The 20,312-nt window shown below is 35.8% G+C and overlaps 1 protein-coding gene across 1 annotated transcript in view; it reads left to right on the top strand.

The window, feature by feature from the left end:
* Window positions 1-20,312, top strand: part of tex264a (testis expressed 264, ER-phagy receptor a) — a 155,337-nt gene that overhangs the window by 37,913 nt on the left and 97,112 nt on the right. Inside the window, exon 2 of the mRNA XM_056460346.1 lies at window positions 6,630-6,851. Within this exon, the coding sequence (XP_056316321.1) occupies window positions 6,630-6,851 (222 nt within the window). The remainder of the gene's footprint in view (window positions 1-6,629; window positions 6,852-20,312) is intronic.

The raw sequence follows: 20,312 nt of genomic DNA, 5'->3' as shown, positions 1-20,312 counted from the left end.
TTTACTATATAGATAAAGCAAGATAAAGTCAGAAATGAACAGAATGTTGACATACATGGCACAAATCAGTGATCAGTAGTCAGTGAACCAGATGTCAGTAAACTATTTAACATTTACCTCAGGAATGCCAATATCTCAAAAACTCATTAGCTAACTTAATTAGTTGCACTATAAATACATATTCACTATATTTTGCTCATTTATTATAGTTTTATGTGTTTTTAAAAGTTTATCTAAGTAATGGTTGACAGTGACTGTTTACATGCACATTAGTAATCAAATTATTTGCCTTAATTTAAATAAGACAGTAATATGATTATGCTGCTTTATGAACGTTCCTTTCATGATCCTGTTGTTATGTGTTATAGCACATAATTCGATTAACGTCATTGCGTCACCGTGCTATCCACATTTCCTCTGGAGTTTCATGTAATTTCAGGTGTTTTATTTTTAATTTGTTAAACTGCAGTTTGGCACTTTTACTTTCATTTATGAACATTTCATGCATGCCCCCTGTGACAAACGAGATACTGGATGCGAGTTTGAACTGCTGGAAGAGTGTTGTTTTAATGGAATTTGATAACGAATGCCGTATGGGAAAAAAATTAATAAATTTTGCGCCGCATGTGTCTGTGGTCCTTCACTGACTTGGTAGCTGCAGAGAATAGTGTCAAACAGCATAGACTATCCTGTCGCAAAATAACTGTAATAGTTTGATAGCGGTGTTTACATCTGTACTGCACTTCAATTATGCGACTAAAATCTGCATACTCCACATGTCTTAATTTGATTTCTGTTTAGTTCGATTATGACCTTAATCGGAATGAATTAATCAAAAATCGCTGTTTACAAGGAGGACTGTTAATCAGAGTATTTTCTTTATCATATTAAAATCGGATTATTGATGTCCATATAAACGTACTCACTGTTAAAATCTTTATCATTCAATATAAATTCCATATAAAAGAAATATTTAATGTGTGAGGTGGTTTGCTGTAGGTCTTACTCTTTTTAACTCTGCTCACCCTAGTTCAAAATCACTTTTCAGAATACTTTTATTCACTTTTCATTGCTGGTGAAATGATCTTCATATTCCAAGGATTCCTGCTTTTAACTGGATTTTGTCCTTACAAAAAAACAAAACCAAAACTTGATGTCTGATATTTTGTAATACTAGCTCTTTTCATAATTAATTGGATCTTTCTAATAAATATTAACTTGAGGTATTTCTTATTTGTAAATCACTTTAGAAAAAAATCACTGGCTTAATGTATATACATTTGTCAGCCACAACAAAAACAAGTTTAGCTGTAAAAGAAAGTCTTTGCTCATCTATTAGTGTCTGTAGTCAAGTCTGGGGTGACTGCCAGAAGTCCTGATTGTGAATTTGGTTCATTTTCATAGACATCTGGAGACCAAATATTCTCAGTAAAAAAAGTTTAATCAAAGAAAGCTGCATTACAAACAACACTTCTCATCTTTGACCACGTAACATAATATATAGAGTAATAAAATTATAATTCATAAGGAATGTTTATTTATTTATTTATTTATTTGTTTGTTTATTTATTTACTGACATTTATGCATTTGCCAGACATTTTAATAAGACATTTTTTATGAAAACACACTGTTTGCGTTTTATGCAACCATCTAGATATCATTGTGAAAACATTTGTGAAAAGTGTTTATGCAGTTACCCCTATTAAAAAGTTGATTTAATTTGGAATATTGACACAAACTAAATTAAAGGCAGCTTTGATGAAAATCATCTTTTGTAAGCCGTTTGGACAGAACTGTGTGTAGGTATACTGTGTCCACAGTCATATTGGTCTGAAATAGACAATAAGTCTCTTTAAAAAAAATTCCTGGAGTTAAAATAGGATCCAAATCCCTCCCATTTTGAGGCCGACCACAACGTGACGTAGGAGTGCGGTTTCATCACCCACTGAATTGATTGACAGCCATGTATTAACATGTCTCCGTAGTAAAGCGTATAATCAAATCAACAAGACAGGACGTGTGCAAAGCAACTGGGATTAAAAGATCTGTTGAGCTCTCTGTGATCATCGATCATTGAAAAAGGTGTAAAATACGTACCCTTTAAGTCTACACAAGCTAACTCATATAGATTTTATATGTAATAAATATGATATAAACACAAACTCTTATGAATAAGCACTAGTTAGCAAGATCACTATCAGTAATAGACTATCATTATCAGCTTCCTCTATCATCCATCTCAAATAAAGACTTGACAAGCATTCAGGATGTATATAAAAAGATTCCTACATAAATGCGGCTGCAGGCTATTGTAGTGTGCGCTCTTAGAGAAACCTAAATGCCAAGATGCATAATGCAACGTATTGGTTCTTCTCTGCATTCGTTGTGTCCGACACAACAACTCGAGAACCAATTACGGCATAAAAGCAGGCCCCATTATTGTGTGTAGCCAAATCTGGGGCGACTGCCAAGAACGCTGATCGCAAATTCGCTTCATTTTGGTGGACGTCTGGAGAGACCAGATCTTCTCGGTTGCCTTTGATTGGCAGTGTGAAGATTAGTCAGTTTGTATGAGAGTGCTTGGGGTTATTACTTGAATTGGTACTGCGTTTTCTGGTTCTTCCTCATCGCTTGGGTGAATTATTTGACATAAACAGGCAAACAACAAGTGAAGGGAAGTGTATGTGGAGGCCTTCTTGCTGCTAGTAATTGCCTGTTGTCTCTTGGGCTCGCTGTCTGGAGAACTGGCTGAAATTCCCACTTTATTTGCTGACAGTTGTGTAGGACGCCAGTGATGGAGAGAGTTCTGAATACCATCATTAGTCCCCGGCTGGAGAAACAAGCTCTTCGTGCTGGGAAAAAGGGACAAAACGCGCACAGAGGAGCGGAGAGGAGTAAAGCGGGGTATGGAGACGAGTGAGTCAAAGGATGGAGGTGGGAAAGCAAGATGAACCAGGAAACAGGGAGAGAGGGGGAAAAATGTGCATTTAGCAAGATGTTGTTTGTGTTTGCTGCTGTCAGCTGGTGGAGAGGATCATCTTATCGTCGCTCGACAACACTGACATGCAGCATTCAATATGTATTACGGATGTTAGCAACATATTGAGTCCTTCGCTGTAGTGGGTGAACACATGCTAGATGAGTAATTAGAGATGACAACTTTATAAATGCCTTAATTGTTTTGTCATTAATGTTTTATTGGATTGCCAGCTCTGGCGCATATGTGATTGTGAGGGGGTGTTTAACAGGCCTCCCATAAGACTTAAACCTCTTGGTTGTTTTATGGTGTTAACAAAGACGGTTATAGTTTCTTAGAGAGTGTAGCACAAGAATTAGCACAAGATTATCCAAGAACTGAGTACTTTTTACAGATCGATGTTTTTACATTGTATTAAATAGAAAGTTCACCCAGTTATTAATATTTTGCCATCATTTACGCACCGTTGACTTGTTCCAAACCATTTTGGAGAATGTTTTGACTATAAAACGTATTTTAATAGAATTCATTCATTCATTTTCTTTTCTGCTAAGTCCCTTTATTAATCTGGGGTCGCCACAGTGGAATGAACCGCCAGCTTATCTAGCGTACGTTTTATGCAGCGGATGCTCTTTTAGCTGCAACCCATTACTGGGAAACATCCATACACACTCATTCACACTCATACACTACAGACAATTTAGCTTACCCAATTCATCTATACCACATGTCTTTGGACTTGTGGGGGAAACCGGAGCACCCAGAGGAAAAACCCACGCGAACACGGGGAGAACATGCAACCTCAACACAGAAATGCCAACTGACCTAGCCGAGACTCAAACCAGCAACCTTTTTACTGTGAGGCAATTGTGCTACCCACTGCTCCACCTTGCTGCCTTTTAATATAATGTATATTTTTTAAGTTTTATAAACTTATATCAAGAGGAGCATGTGATATGATTGATCACGGTTGATCTCTCATTAATAATCATTATAGGCAATCAGCCTATCAGCCAATCAGATGAATTCTATCTTCCAATAAATAAACCCATTGATACTACCTTCCTTATCTTTGTTGTGAAGAATCCCCCATCCATCCCATCTCCCCCTTTTCTCCTATACCAAGGAGAGCTCTTGAGACCTACCTGATCTCGGACCCCTCGTCATGCTACATGACCAGGCGGGAGCCCTGGGCTTGAGTGCCTGAAAGTGATTTAGAGTATGATGAAATAAAACAACAAAATCTGAACGTGGTCACAAGAGACACAGTTTAAAAATAAGTTAAGGTTTGTGTGAACTGAAAGTTTCTGAGACGTTTGATTGTAGGATGTTGACTGCCAGCTGAATAGGGGGCAGGGTTTTCTTATCATTCCCTCACAGAGATGGGAAGTAACAAAGTACAAATACTTCGTTACTGTACTTAAGTAGATTTTTTCGGTATTAGTGCTTTACTCCACTATTTATTTTTCTGACAACTTTTTACTGTTACTCCTTACATTTGTACTCAAATATCTGTACTTTTTGCTCCTTACATTTTTAAATCGGGCTTGTTACTTTCTTTTTCATGTGTTTTGTGGTGCAATCTATATTATTCCTTGTCATTGCGCAATTTGAACGCCTTTTTGATTCAGTCAATCTATTTGTCATGGCGCGCCTGCGTGCTGCAGTGCGCGGCCTTTTCAACTTCTGATCGCTCACCGTAGACTTGTTTATTTAAGCTTACCATGGGAATGGCTAACGTAGCTGAGACAGAGGGAGTCCGCGATGACTTATGTTTATTGTCATGTTTATACTGTGTAATAAGATGAGTTTTCCTCAAGGGACGCATTCCTCATAAACCTGGCATTTAAGTGGAGTTAAAGTCTTTTGTCCACTTCAGACCATGGTGTACTGTATTTCACTGATCTTTCAATCTAATACCGAGGAAAAAAAAAAAACTTTAACATGTGCTTTTTGTCAATGTTTGTACTGTTAGTACACGCAATTTAATACCTATGAACACATTATACAATGAGGTTTATTTCCTTTGTTTCCAACGAGTTCATATTTCCTAGTACAGATTTTATACTGTTTTATAGTTTTAACATGTATATTATATACACTGTTGGTCCTCATTTAAATTTGTTAGATATAATTGTTGTTAGATAAATATTTTAGAACATCAGAAGTATTTGGGTGATTTATGAATTAAAATATAACGCAAGGGATCAGGAATTTATCATGTAAAAAATATGATGCAAAAATGTATTAACAGCATTAATAACCTCATCTGTTAAATAAAATATACACAATACTCTAAAAACAAACAAACAAAATAAAAAACAAATAGTGAAATCAAATGAGCTGCAAGAGTGTTGATTTTTGAAGAAAATTAAACCACTTTAAGCGTAACGCAAAAAAGTTATTTGTTATCAAATGCATTCAGTTTTTATAATATCAAAAGAAAACTAAATAAAATATGTGTTGGACAAAATGAAGTGTTAAATTTAAGAAATGTATAAGTTATAAATACAGTACTGTATTCTGCATAGGCAGAAAAATTACGTTTTACTATATAGGAATGAAAATTGCAGCTGTTGTTCTTCACAGCCATAAAATTACGTTTTGTGTCCAGGTGATGACACACAGGGCAACTTTTTTTGAGCCGTGTTGTTGGACAGTATTGTAGTTTGCTTGGCTTACCCCCGTGAAACTAAAACAGGTGGTAGTAACGAATACTGACTAAAACATCTGCATCAAGTGCACGAGTATGGTCCAGCGCATAGCCCTTGTCATGGCTAACGCTGACGTTGATGCACACATTTTAAATAATGTAACTACACATCGCATCGACACATAGAGCAAGCTCTGTGATTGGTCTGCTTGGTAGCGGTGATGGGCATGGACTGTGCTAAGAGCTGCGAGGCCGATGGAGCAAGTGTTTACAAGTGTGGAGTCCTGTGAAGGAGCTCCAGATGGAAACTTTTGTATTGTGTTTACCTTATAATTAAAGTTGTTGCACGTCCACCAGCTCCCGCCTCTGAACGAGCAAGTTTTAGCTACTTGTGGCGTTTAGAAAAAGCCTAAACACCCACGAAGAAACTTGACGCAGAGGAACGTAAAACCCTACTGCCAGCTAGCGTTTCGGAAGTGTTACTGCAGAGCAACACAAACAACACGCAGAAGTGTAAATGCACGACTACACGCAAGGCAGGCATCGTGGGTCACACCGACTGCTCGACACGGAAGTATAAATCACCCTTAAGAGGGGCGTGGTTAAGAACATGTGGCTGAAGCCGTCAAACTGACGTCAACAGAGAAGAACCGCCACTCCCAATGTGGAAGCAAATAGCCAGATTTGATTAAAGATTACCAAAACGATTATTTTTTCAATAGATTAACTTAGATTTACTTGTGATTTCACTTAAGAAAGAATAACAGTGTGCACTAGCAACATAAACACTGTATGTCTTTATTTCACACAGACATTAATACAAGAGCTCACTTAGCTCACTAATTTGATTGAATTTCTTAAAGCACATGTTGTTAGCTCCAAATGAAAACAGACACACATTTCCTAACAGTATGTGAATCCATATTATGAATGTTTATTACTTTGCAGGTGTATAATACAGTATAATCTGATCTAGTCTGTCTTTCTTTGTGTTTCAGACTCCAGCAGATCAGTGTCGGTATGTTGTTGGCAGTATACTGTGTGAAAATGAAGAGAAACCTGACGAAGAACTCCAGCGTCTATATGAGAAGTTCGGCTACAAGGTGGTGTCCTTCCCAGAAGTCACGTGTGCCGTAACATCCATGTTTCCAAACAGATGCACTCTGTCCCCTGTATGTGGCGCTTACAGAGTCTATCCTGAACTACAACAGTATATAAAGGTAACATGCATGCTTATTATTACATTTGACTCAGTATTGTCAATGACCAACAATGAAAACTGCAGAAAAATATAATCGATTTTTTACTTATTACTCAGTTATATTACTCAATTTATAGGTTACACTTAACTGCAATGCTAATGTGTGATATGTTGCACACTGTTATTGAGTTGTGGAATTTATTACTGTATAGATCATTTCCAGCATGTTCTAATTGCTAATATATGATATTTTTTTGCTCCAATAAATTACTATTGTCAAAGTACAACTTGTCGAAGTTGAAATGGTCCGAGTGCTGTATTTATTGTCATTACCATACCGCTTTATGCTCCTTTACATCACTATTGGTCAATATCTGGTACTGTTCGTCTAATGGAGGACCGTATAGCAAGGAACGTGTAAATGGGAGGAAACAGCGTTAATAACTTCTGAATGGACCGATAACTGGATAGAGTGAAGGGAAAGAGGCAGTTAATGAGGTCAGTTTGCACTGGTTGGTGTCTAGCAGCAGGAGTTCAGTGCTGTGAGATAATGTAATGAATGATGGGATACCATGTGTGAACCATAATGACACGTGAAACTTGAGGTGCTTTACACAAGAGAAGAGCACAAGGAAAGCATTAGCAAGCAGCTAGCACTGCCTCGGCAACCATCTTTGCATTGTAATTGATGTTTATATTGAATAGCCAACATGGAATGCACAACCAAATTTGGCATCCTTGTGTCTCGCAATATTGGCATGACAGTCTGTCCTAGTTGCTATGCTGGCACAGAACAGTCTCATATAGTTACAGTGTCATCTGTAACAGATGCTCGCTTATTTTCCTTGATGAAAGCGCATTTTGTCTTTACTATTCTTGGACATGAGGAATGTTTTATTCATGGCTTCAGAGTTCAGACTGTAATTTAAATAATCAAAATAAATAATTAAATTAGAGTACAATGAGTAAATTGCTTAGTATTTCTGTGATGGGTTTACAACAAGTGTATCAGAGTAAATGTCTTGGTAAAGCTATGAAAATGATTTCTGATAATAGGCATCCACTGTACAGAGCTATTGTCTTCAGGTTTTTTGGTTTGGCATACTGGTGTATCCTAGGGGGAAAATGGGTGGGGGGGGGGTCTTTTATATTACATGCTAGTTTTGGTTGATTGATAGTTCTGTCAATCGATTAAAAAAATTAACTAATTAATCACACATTTTTTTGCAATTAATTATTAACTCAAGACAAAGAAACTATTTAAATTCAAAACTTTTTAAAATTTTAACACGGATTTCTTCCTGTAAACAACACAGCTGCAATAAACTATAAACACAAGATCCTCAAACGGTTGGCTTAAAAACACAGGCATGTAAGTGCCATTTGAATTTCAGAATAATCAATGATAATAAAAAGCAAAAATGATTTTCATGTTGGATTCTAAGTGAACTGCCAAAAAGTCCAAATTACAGGCATTACAAATATGGAAATTGGAAAATTAGAATGATAAAATAATGAATACAAACAATTTGACTCATTGAAAAGTTGTATTGCTGAGAGTTATTAAATATAAAGTAGAAACAAATTTGTTTAGTCCTCCTTTACATTCAGCCTGTTGCTGAGACAGACCAGTCTGTTGACATTATCAGGGGACAATGTGACCCTTTTCTTTTGAATGTCCTGAGAGTGAGAACAGTCTCTCACAAGTAGTGTTGGGTACTGAAACCCGGTGCCTTGTAACTAGTATGCACCGGACCGAATCAGCATATGAATTTCAGTGCCACTGGTGCTGCAACAAGGACGTAAGAAGCATCAAGAGGTACATCAAAGGCACACATACAGTTAAAGTCAAAATTTTTAGCCCCCCTCTGATTTTTTTTTTTTTTTTTTTTTTGCTTTTTTAAAAATATTTCCCAAATTATGTTTAACAGAGCAAGGAAATTTTCACAGTATGTCTGATAATATTAATTCTTCTGGAGAAAGTCTTTGTTTTATTTCGGCTAGAATAAAAGCATTTTAAGGTCAAAATTATTAGCCCCTTTAAGCTATATTTTTTTTCGATAGTCTACAGAACAAACCATCAAGCAAACAACAAACCATAGACTTGCCTAATTACCCTATCCTGCCTTGTTAACCTAATTGACCTAGTTAAGCCTTTAAATGTCACTTTAAGCTGTATAGAAGAGTCTTGAAAAATACCTAGTGAAATATTATGTACTGCCATCATGGCAAAGATAAAATAAATTGGTTATTAGAAATGAGTTATTAAAACTATTATGTTTAGAAATGTGTTGAAAATATCTTCTCTCCATTAAACAGAAACTGGTGGAAAAAACAAACAGGGGGCTAATAATTCAGGGGGGCTAATAATTCTGACTTCAACTGTGTCACACCAAAGACTAGTGTTTTAATAGTATATTAGACTATACTAGACTATAGAATTCTTAAAGTGACTTTGTTCACACCATCTCTAATCATTTAATTCTAAACAACTTTAAGGGATACAGACTCTGTCTGCAATGTCGACCACAACAAGAAATAAAAAAACTGCAATCACGTTAATGCGTTATTTTTTTTTTTACGCGTTAAATATTTTTTTAATTAATCGCATGCGTAACGTGCTAATTTTGATAGTACTAATGACTAATAAAAATAATTGCAAACATAATTAAGTGAATCTGAGATTGTAATGCACATCTTGTCTTGGAATGAATGTTGTCTGATTAGCCATAAATCTCTAAATACCAGAGGACGCTCTTGTGCGGAAATTTCACATACCAACGAAAGAGGACCGGTTATCTTGAGGTGTGTCCCAAATCGCATACTTATGCACTATTCTATGCCATTTTGTAGTATAAATAGTGCAAGTAGTGCATTCACACTGAAATCTCTAAAAAGAATAAGTGCACTTTAAAAACCCGGATGATGCACTCATTTAACCGTTAAAATGAAGTGTGCATTGTTGGACACTTCATGCACTCAACAGCCCCTGCTTCGCTCACGTAGCGGAAGCAGCGGAGCTTTTGGGCACTGATGTTGAATTACTTTATTTATTTTAGATTGTAAAAAGCAGTATTCCCCTACGAGAGTGATTATAGCGCCTTCTGATGGTGAATGCAGTTATACTCATGGCAGGTATTAATTAGATTCATTCATTCATTCATTCATTTCACTAATTTGGCAATCATCAAACGTCATCAGGGAAACGGTTTGAATTTCCTGATAGTAAAAAACCATTAGTGTTCCATTTGGTCCACACTACATACATATACTATGCTGTTGAGTGTGTAAGTGCATAAGTACATAAAACATATTAAGGCATAGTGTATAGTGTGCCATTTGGGACGCAGCTTTGGTCTCATTATCAGCTCATTAAATGTTTTTTTTATTTGAATGCCATTAGCCTGTCAGAGTATTACGACTCAGTGTAGTAAATGCTATTCCATCTAAAAGCATGTGCTTAAGATTTACTAGAACCAGCTTTCCTGACAAAATGCACAAAAATCGCCTTTGATTAATCAGTCAGCTTTATCACAATCAGTGAAGCTTCTAAATAGAAGGAAGTAAGATGAGTATTGAGTAAAATTTGTATGGTTTTATTTTTATTTTATGCTTATTTGTTCTTTGTGAAAACCACATGTTGAAAGTAACAGAAAACTGCATTATAATAAACTGCATCATTATCACACCACTGATCTGAAAAGAAAATTCATTCTTTCATCATTTGGTCAACTTTTTGAGTCAACCAACTTTCATCACATTAAAAACCATAACACTTCATATCCCTTTATTATCCCTAAATTTTTTCCCTCGTGCTTACCCAGCAGGCACAGGGCAACAAGATGTCAGATTGACGTTGTATACCAACGCCTTGAAGATGTTGCGTTTTGTTTGGAAATGAAAATCAAGTTGACGCCAAAACCCAACGTCAGGCCGACGTCAATGCCCATTGTCCAACCTAAAATCAACCCAAAATCAATGTCTAGTAATGTCACAGCTTGAGGTTGTGTGGACGTTACCACAATGACGTCTATCAGATGTTGGATTTTGGTTGCCATACCTAGTATTTGATGTCAATTTGACGTTGGTTTAAGATGTTGGGCTGGCGTTGGATTTTGGACACTTTCCAAACAGAATTTAAAAATTCAGAGCTATTTTTTCTTAGCGGATGGATAAAGTAACTTAATACTTAAAATAAACATTTTTGACTAAATGATGTATTTGTTGTTACAAAATCAAACTGCTAGCTGACTGATTTTAAGTCTGTCTGGTGAATTTTTCACTCTTCCTCCTTGGCAGCCGCAGTCCTGCAGATCTTTGCTCCAGCTCTAATCAAACACACCCGAACAAGATAATTAGGGTCTAAGTGTTACTACAAAGCTTTACAGGCAGGTGAGTTTTTAACAAGACCGGATCAAAACTCTGCATGACTCCAGCTCTTCAGAACTTGAACTTGTCAACCTCTGGTCTAGCCTTTTGATTCTTTCTGCTGATGAGAGGTTTGGTCACTGCAAAGTGCACTTTCAGTTCAAATTCTCATAAACAGAGAAACGCTACATGCCAAGATCCTTACCCTGCTCACTACTGAACTGGTGAGTGATTCCAGCTAGAGTGTTAAAAGTGTTTATCGATAGATATTCTCAGCATTGTCTAGTCCTCTTGTACTTTTTTGTCCCTAGTTGAGTAATGAGGCTTATTGGGAACTTCAGAGTTAGTGATGTTTTTAAGGCAAGGCAAGGTTTCTTTATATTGCACATTTCACACACAATGGGACTTTAAAGTGCTTAATAAACAAGAATAAAATAAACAAGAAAATAAAAACAATAAAGAATTAAGATAAAAATTGGCCATAATAGTGCGAATCGGTTGGACATAGCACAGTGCTATTTCAGCTAAACTGATGTGTTTTTAGTCTTGATTTGAATGTGCCTACTGTTGGAGCACATCTGATCATTTCTGGAAGCTGATTCCAGCAGCAGGGGCGCAGTAGCTAAAGGCGGATTCACCCTGCTTTGAGTGAACTCTTGGAATGTCTAATTTATTTGATCTTTGATCCGAGTGAACATGTTAGGTTTGTATTCAGTCAGCATATCTGTAATGTATTGAGGTCCTAGGCCATTTAGTGATTTATAGACAGGTAATAATACTTTAAAATCTACTCTGAAGGTAACTGGGAGCCAGTGTAAAGACCTGGGGACAGGTGTGATGTGCTCTGATTTTCTGGTTCTGGTCAGAATCTTGGCAGCAGTGTTCTGGATGAGCTGCAACTGTCTGACTGTCTTTTCGGTAAGGCCAGTGAGGAGTGGTCCCCAAACCCCCGGTCTGTGGATCAATTGGTACCGGGCCGCACAAGAAATCATTGATTATTTCCGTTTTATTTATTATCTAAGTCTGAACAACCTCTTGTTTTGAAAAATCTTTTATTTTGAAACATTACCATATTCTCTCTGTCACTTGAGGGGCAAAATGTAACCCACAACTAGCAAAAATGAGTAAGAAACCGATGCCTTTGGAAACTTTCTTTGAGAAGGGCAAAAGGCCCAGTGAAGGACCCACAAACTGCCAACTAAGACAACTGTCAACTGCTAGAGATCGCAAATGATGGTAGCCTTGTTCACATATTGCAGCTTTTTCTGAAAAATTGTCAATCGTTGATAAAACCACAGAGATATAAATGTTTGGGACCACTGCATTACAGTAATTCACCCTGCTGGTGATAAAAGCATGAACAAGTTTCTTTAAGTCCTCACTGGAAACAAAGCATCTAAAACTTGCAATGTTTTTGAGATGAGTGTATGCTGATTTACTTACTGCTTTGCCATGACCACTGAAATTCAAAATGTAAAGAATTTTCTTGCTATGACTCTAATATCGCTTTATGAAATCCATTTAGTTTTATCGCAAATTTTTTATTACAATTTTTCTGAATTCCATTCTTTTTGACCAATTAAATCATGAAATGTATATAATTTAACAGTAGTTTATTAATAGTTTTATTAACAGTTTTAAATACTTTTGTAAAAAATCAATAAAAAGTAAATAACTTTTGTTATTATCCCAAATTTTTTCTCACTTTGCTATAACAATGTTTAAAATACTCTCAGTCGTTTCAATAAACACAAATGACAATTTTTTCCCCACTGATCATGTTCAGCATGGCTGCCCTGTGTTTGGCCAAAGGTTGCTTTCGCTTTTTCTTTTATTATGAGAAACAGACGCTGATTTTTCATTTTTGTGAAGCCTTTGATTTGTTGAAACTTCAATGTTTATAAATACACTGAAAAAAATTATTCAAAGATGATTCCTTGGATTTACTCAATTTTTTTAATGTTAAGTGGTTGTAAACAATTTATTTGGGCTGAATTTAAACAAACAAATTAAGTTGAACATTGCTCAATTTAATTTGTTTGTTTAAATTCAACACAAATAAATTGTTTGCAACAGTTTTGGATGCAACACTTTTCATCATTTCACACCTTACTAATGTAACGTCATCATCACTCAGAGAAAACGCATTTCTGTAATTCTATTTATCAGTTGATGAAACCATCAAAGAACAGACATTTTTAGATTAGCTAAATTAGGTTTTGAAAATGTTTTAATCCAGAATTTGGCAAATTCCATGATAATCCATCTAAATTGATGTTTTATGTCTTGATTCCACAATTCCGTCTGCGTTTTCTGCATTGTGGAAAGTGTCGTCCCTTCATCTACAACCTGCTAACATATGGTTTCATTCCCTTTAGTCAGTAAAAAAATGTATTTTTTTTGTGGCCAGTTAAATAAGGTTTTCAGAAAATTAAGGGAATTGCCAGATCAACACAAATATGTGGAAGAAATCTGAAAGAGTTCATTAATTTTGATCAGTGTTCAGATGTAAAAATAGCTAAGATGTCATTAAATAGGACTAAGTGACTTCAGAATTTAGGAAATCTTTCTCTAATTTTTATCTACACTTTATTGTAAAGATATTATTCATATTGTGGTCTTATAAATCTATTAAAAAAAAAAAGGTATTACCTGTAAACAGTTCGTCTACAGTACTCATTATATTGTTTAGCAATGGCTAAAACTATGATGTAAGAACAGTGAAAGCAGTCCATTTCCCTTGTCCATTCACTACTGCTTATGTTTTTTCTTTTGCTTTCTCTTCACTTTTTCAATCTTTAACTCTCTCTCTCTCTCTCTCTCTCTCTCTCTCTCTCACACACACACACACACACACACACACACACACACACACACCTCGTTTCTACCTTGGCTAGTCTGACAGCTTATTAAGAGTAGTGCAATAGTTACATGAGCAGTTCAGTGTAGGAGTCAGCACAAGATGCATGTTGCATTATGAGAGTCTGTGTGTGTGTGAGCGAGTTTGTAATGTGATGTATGTGGAGTGGCAGAGTGTACAAAGATGGGACCGTGCAGATGAATAATGGAGAGACATTCATAAATGCACGTGTGTGTGTAGGCAGGGACATGTCTTTAGGATGATTTATTGAATAAGGTCTGGCAGAAGTTCAGACTGCCGTTCGCTTTATTGTGGACGTAAAGTAAGACTTCCTGCAAAAGACCTCTGTACGCTCATCACTGACACATAGAAAATGGGCTACATTTAAACCACAAGCTAGATAAGACACGTAAATCATCAAAGTGCCTGATGTGTCTGATGTCTAGTACTCTCTAGACTAGAGAGGGTTTGCTGTGATACACTTGAGCAGATCAGCCCTCAAAACTGTACAAATCATTTCATCCAAAATGTCTAGAATTGACTTCTTCTGAAAGCATTACTGCATTGCTACTGTCTAGCAGGCATTGTTTGTTGTCATATTTTTGCAAGCAGCGTTTTGTTTACAATTGTTAATAGTTTTAATTTTGAATCATTCTGAAATATCAGAAAGTTTTGGACAAAATGAGCTCTTAAGTATATACACTACCTGACAAATGTCTTGTTGCCTATCCAAGTTTTAGGAACAACAAATAATAACTTGACTTCTAGTTGATCATTTAGTATCAGAAGTGGCTTATATGAAAGGCAAAGGCCTCTAGATTACGCTTATTTTACCTACATAAAATATGATCATGCCTTTATTTTTAATCATTAAATTAGGACAGTAAGGTCTGACTTTGCTTAGACAAAAGTCTTGTCACTTAACAGAAGTAATGTACAGTATAGAATATAAAGTCATGGTGCAGTGGAAAAAGAATGAATATTGTGTATGACTCCCATGAGCTTGGAGGACTGCATCCATACATCTCTGCAGTGACTCAAATAACTTATTAATACAGTCATCTGGAATAGCAAAGAAAGTGTTCCTGCAGGACTCCCAGAGTTCATCAAGATTCTTTGGATTCATCTTTAATGTCTCCTCCATCATACCCTAGACTTGATTAATAATGTTCATGTCTGGTGACTAAGCTGGCCAATCCTGTAGCACTTTGACCTTCTTTGCTGTCAGGAACTTTGATGTGGAGCCTGAAGTATGAGAAGGAGCGCTATCCTGTTGTAATAATTTGCCCTGTCTTGTGGTTTGTAATGTAATGGGCAGCATAAGTGTCTTGATACCTCAGGCTGTTGATGTTGTCATCCACTCTGCAGATCTCTCGCATGCCCCCATACTGAATGTAGCCCCAAACCATGATTTTTCCTTCATCAAACTTGACTGATTTCTGTGAGAATCGTGGGTCCATGCAGGTTCCAATAGGTCTTCTGCAGTATTTGTGATGATTGGAATGCAGTTCAACAGATGATGCATCGGAAAAATCTACCTTCTGCCACTTTTTCAAATGATCAACTACAAGTCAAGTTATTATTTGTTGCTCTTACAACTGAGATTGACGGCAAGACTTTTGTCAGGTAGTGTACAGTGCTCTGCAAAAACGAGTACACCTCTAACAGATCTCTCTTTTAAATTAATATCTATGGCATGATTCACAATATTATTTTTGAGCATACATTAGATTAGTCAGGCAAAACTGTAACTAATCCAACAAAAAACATAAGAGAAATTAGTACACTCATGTTAATGTTGGGGGAATACATACATGCATACATACATGCATACATGCATACATACATACATGTATAAATATGAATCACGAAAAATCAACAGAAACATAAAAAATATACAATTTATTTTATTTTTTGTAGTTTAAAATTTTTTTTAAAGTATTATCTTTCACCACACTCTTTTTTAATGGATATAACTATTTAATATATATATTTTTTTAATAAATCCCAAATTATTGGATATATTCAAATGGATAAAAATATACATTTTCAAAAGGTATAAAACTCACTTATCCTAAGCACTGTATACTCTTTACTATTCTATTTAAGTATATTAAAATGTCATTAAAATTCTTTCTAGAAATAAACTTCAGCTGAAGTATAATGAACTTTAAAAAAAACATATTTTTGCTGGTTGGCAAACAACATTTTTATTCATGTTTACACTGTAATAGATGCTGAGTTTTCCACAATTGATTTGTGTTTGGGCAACATTACGGAATTAAGTTAACTTATTAGTTTGAACACATTTAAGTAGAATAAACACAAAACAACTAAGTTGTCCCCCCCAAAAAACTCAATAATTGTGTTTCAGCTCATTTTAAATCCACAGTTTGAACAAAGAGCAAAGGTAATTTTTGAGTGTGTTAACATGCTAAAATAACTAATTCTAATCAAACTAAAGCTAATAAATAAAATGCATTAAATATATCTTAAATATCTTATTCCAAATACTAAGAAAATATATAAATAAATAGACTGAAGTGAAGTGTAGTACCATATATCAGTAATACTAAAACAATGTCGCAGGTAAGAAAAGGATCCTTTGTGTTGCTGCAGTATAGAGTACAACTGAAAAACTCTAATATTTAACAATTAGCCTGTAAGTAATGTAATTTTTGTTGCCCTATAGCCAGATAGCAAAAAACAAATAACATTGGGCACCTTAGGTCCTGTTAGTGCAGCCAAAATCGAACAGTTTTTGCTATTAAAGTCATTGCATTCTCCGCAGAGTTGGCTAATTATACATATGGCGTAGTAAAAAATCTAAATATCACCCAGCCTTGCTTGTGTCTGCAGTTGCTATAAATATCCCATGGAGTGGACATGTGTTGGGAATGGCTTCTGTCGGTTCTCTGTCGAGAGGGCAGTTGGCACGAAGAGGTTCGGTCTGTTGTGGTACAGGTCAGACACCGAAGTTGCTCTTCTGCCAGCTCTTGACATCCCTTTTTATCTTCTCCATTGACAAATCCCCTCTCTTTAGTTCTCTCCCACACACTCCTCTGTCTTTGTATTGGTCCCTCGGTTCTTTTTTTTGTATCAGATAAATCAGTTGTGTTGTCCACCCTCTATAGATAGAAGACACTGACACATTCTTCTCAATCTGCTGAGAGGCTGAGCCCTTGCTGTCGATGATAAACACACAGACACACATACACACATACACACACACACAGACCATCTGTTAAACAGCGAGAGGGCAGAATCTCCTGCACCCACACAGGAGTTTGTCCTCAGAAACACAGCGTACACTGAGTATGTGGGCAGTCCCATTACACCTTAACAGTGATTTCAAGCTGTGTGTATGCATGCGTGTGTGCTCGTGCATGTTTTTGTTTTGTGTGTGCTTGCGGTGTGTGTGTGTGTGTGTGTGTATGTGCATGTGTGAGCTGTGTGGATCCAGCAGACGGCTGGATGTCAGAGAGTTGACTAAGCCCATTAGAAGAGGTGATTTTGAAGAAGTGAGGGATGAGAGAAGGGCTTGATGAACAACATTAGGGGGGTTTTGGCTGAACCCCCAAAGTTTTCCCATAGCGCACTTCTGTTTCAGTGCTAGAGTCCAAATTCCAAATGCTAAATTTTAATCCAATTAACAGGATCCCTGCTGATCAGCTCAACTAGAGTTGTGTGCATGACATTCAAACTGTTTCCTGCCCAAAAATAATTGCGGGTTTATTTGGTTTATTTATTTTTATTGTGTGATAGTATAGTGTCTAGAACCCTGCATTGTCATCAACCTGACATGATCAGACCATGGATGTCTTATAGGTTTAGCAAAGCACTGCACTGTAAATCATATCTGTTAATTAAGAGTTTCTGTATTTTGTGATTGACAAGTGTTTTACATTTATTTATGGTTGGGAATTGCATTATAGAACCTTGATCTCTACTCTGTTGACTCTTGATATTGAAAATTCAATTCCACAGTGTAAAAACCTTTTAGTAGTTTGAAATAATACAATGCATAAGAAATAATACATGGAGTAAAATAACAAGTAATACAAGTCTGTAAAATATCAGAAAATGTACTGTTAGTTTATTACAAGGTTTTTGTACCATGATATACAACACCAACCCAGAAAATATATCACTTTAAACTATCAAAAATGTTGATAAAGGTCACTTTTTCAAACTTGTCAAGGTTAAAATTTTTTGGAAGAAAGATCAAGGTCCTGTTTATAAGTTTATAGTTTATAATCATAAATAAATGGGAATCACAAAATATGGAAAACTGCTAATTTGCGGATATTTTTTTTTACAGTGTATTGTATGTAATGCCAATCTAGTATGTGGGCAGTCCCATTACACCTTAACAGTGATTTCAAGCTGTGTGTATGCATGCGTGTGCCAATCTATTTCGAGTCATGTATTGTGTCATTCTGTGTTTGGGGCTTGTTTGATCGAAAACAGCTACTTTAAATTAATGTATGTGATCTACCAAACAGAACCCTGTCCAAAAGCTATATATATATATATATATATATATATATATATATATATATATACACTGTTTACATGTACTTTATGTTATTCGGTCTCTACCTGAAACAGTTATGTTCTGCTAGTTGAGACTGTGGCAAAAGCAGAACTATTATGAAACTTGACCACAGCACGTGTGTAGGAACAGCTGATGGTGGCCATAGCAATGAATAAGAATCCCTCATTGAAGGGTAGATTATTGCATAATCACCGGAACGTTCACTCATCTTCAGTCACAATCAGTCACACACACACCTGCACTCCGCTAGTGTTGAAGGTAAAGGCGCCTTCATGTTTTACCGGATATGGCACTTCAGATTTGGTATTGTTTTGTGTCGTTGTCAATACAAACAGGAAAAAGATCCGGACAGATGTCAAATCTTTTAAACGACACTGAGTTAAATCTTTTATTAAAAAATATATATTTTTAAACAAAATGCACTTTAAGATTTAAACCACAGCTGGATGTTTCCATTCAACACAGAGCTGTGTTGCACACTGCATTGAAGGTCATTTTCAAAAACCCATAAAGGGTTTTTAAGTAAATAAATGGTTTAGTTTAAAAAGGTATTAACATATGTGATTATTGTCTACGTAAGTTGTAGAACCACTTTTTTAGGTGGATGAACTACTAGATATGCATTATATACATCCAAAAGTTTTTTTTTTCAGCAACCTTGGTTCCGTTTATTCATTTTGCCATCAAAATTTTATTCATTTAAAAGACTTTCGATGAAAAACACTTAAAAAGACAGCCAATACCTTGGATTGGGAGCCAAAATGTTCTCTTAGTGTGGTTCATTTGAGCTAATTCGAACACTGCCATCTGAACCCTGGATTGAGATCACTAATAAGATGGGTCTTTGTCCAAACTCCATACAAGTGTTTTTAACTCTCTCTATATGGACCAAATACATCTAAAGGAACTAAAAAAAGAGCAGAGGTGACCATAAAAAGTACAAAGAGATTAAGTACATAATATGTTTTTATCTCACCATAGTCCCCCTTTGAAAAAAGCTTTAGGTCCAATCTAAAAAAAAATAGCAGTGTGAATGCTAAGCAAAACAGAACTAATTGTATGATTTTCTTTGTTGGTCTTAACAAAATGACCAAAGTGAACTGAACTATACATTTAAACAAACCCATAGTGTCTTAATAAGGCAATCAAATGCTTGATTTGAGTGACACAATTGCAACAAAAACTGTGGTTCAATTTTAGACTGAGCTATTGATTGAAATCTTAATTATTTAGCAATTTACCAAAACAACCAGTTCTGAAGTGCTCATAACAAAGCCGTTTAGCTTAATCAGAGCTGAATCTCAGTCTAACATGTTGTAATTTGCAAACTATTCAATTATATACAAATATAAAAGTTTATTTGCAGAACTTTTGATGATGCAATACTTGTTTCCATGGTAACAGTGATCCCTCTGCTTAGCGGAGATGTCTTTATGGGTAGTTCATCTCAAGGTAATGTGGCTAAGGTTATAATTGGGTTTTTTATGTATACTTAATGCTTGTTTTACATTGCTACATTGTATTCATGGCTACAAAAAGTATGTATTTTAGCTAGGGCTGCATGATATTGGAAAAATCTGACATTGCAATGTTTTGTTTTTCTACGAATAATTAATTGCGATTTGAATACAATTTCACCAGAGGACTTGTATTGCCCTATTTGGTAAGAATTCAGGTATAGAAATTGTATAATC

This window comes from Danio aesculapii, chromosome 6 (genome assembly GCF_903798145.1).
Source record: "Danio aesculapii chromosome 6, fDanAes4.1, whole genome shotgun sequence".
Taxonomy (NCBI): Eukaryota; Metazoa; Chordata; class Actinopteri; order Cypriniformes; family Danionidae; genus Danio; species Danio aesculapii.
This window is presented reverse-complemented; position numbering and strand designations above follow the sequence as displayed.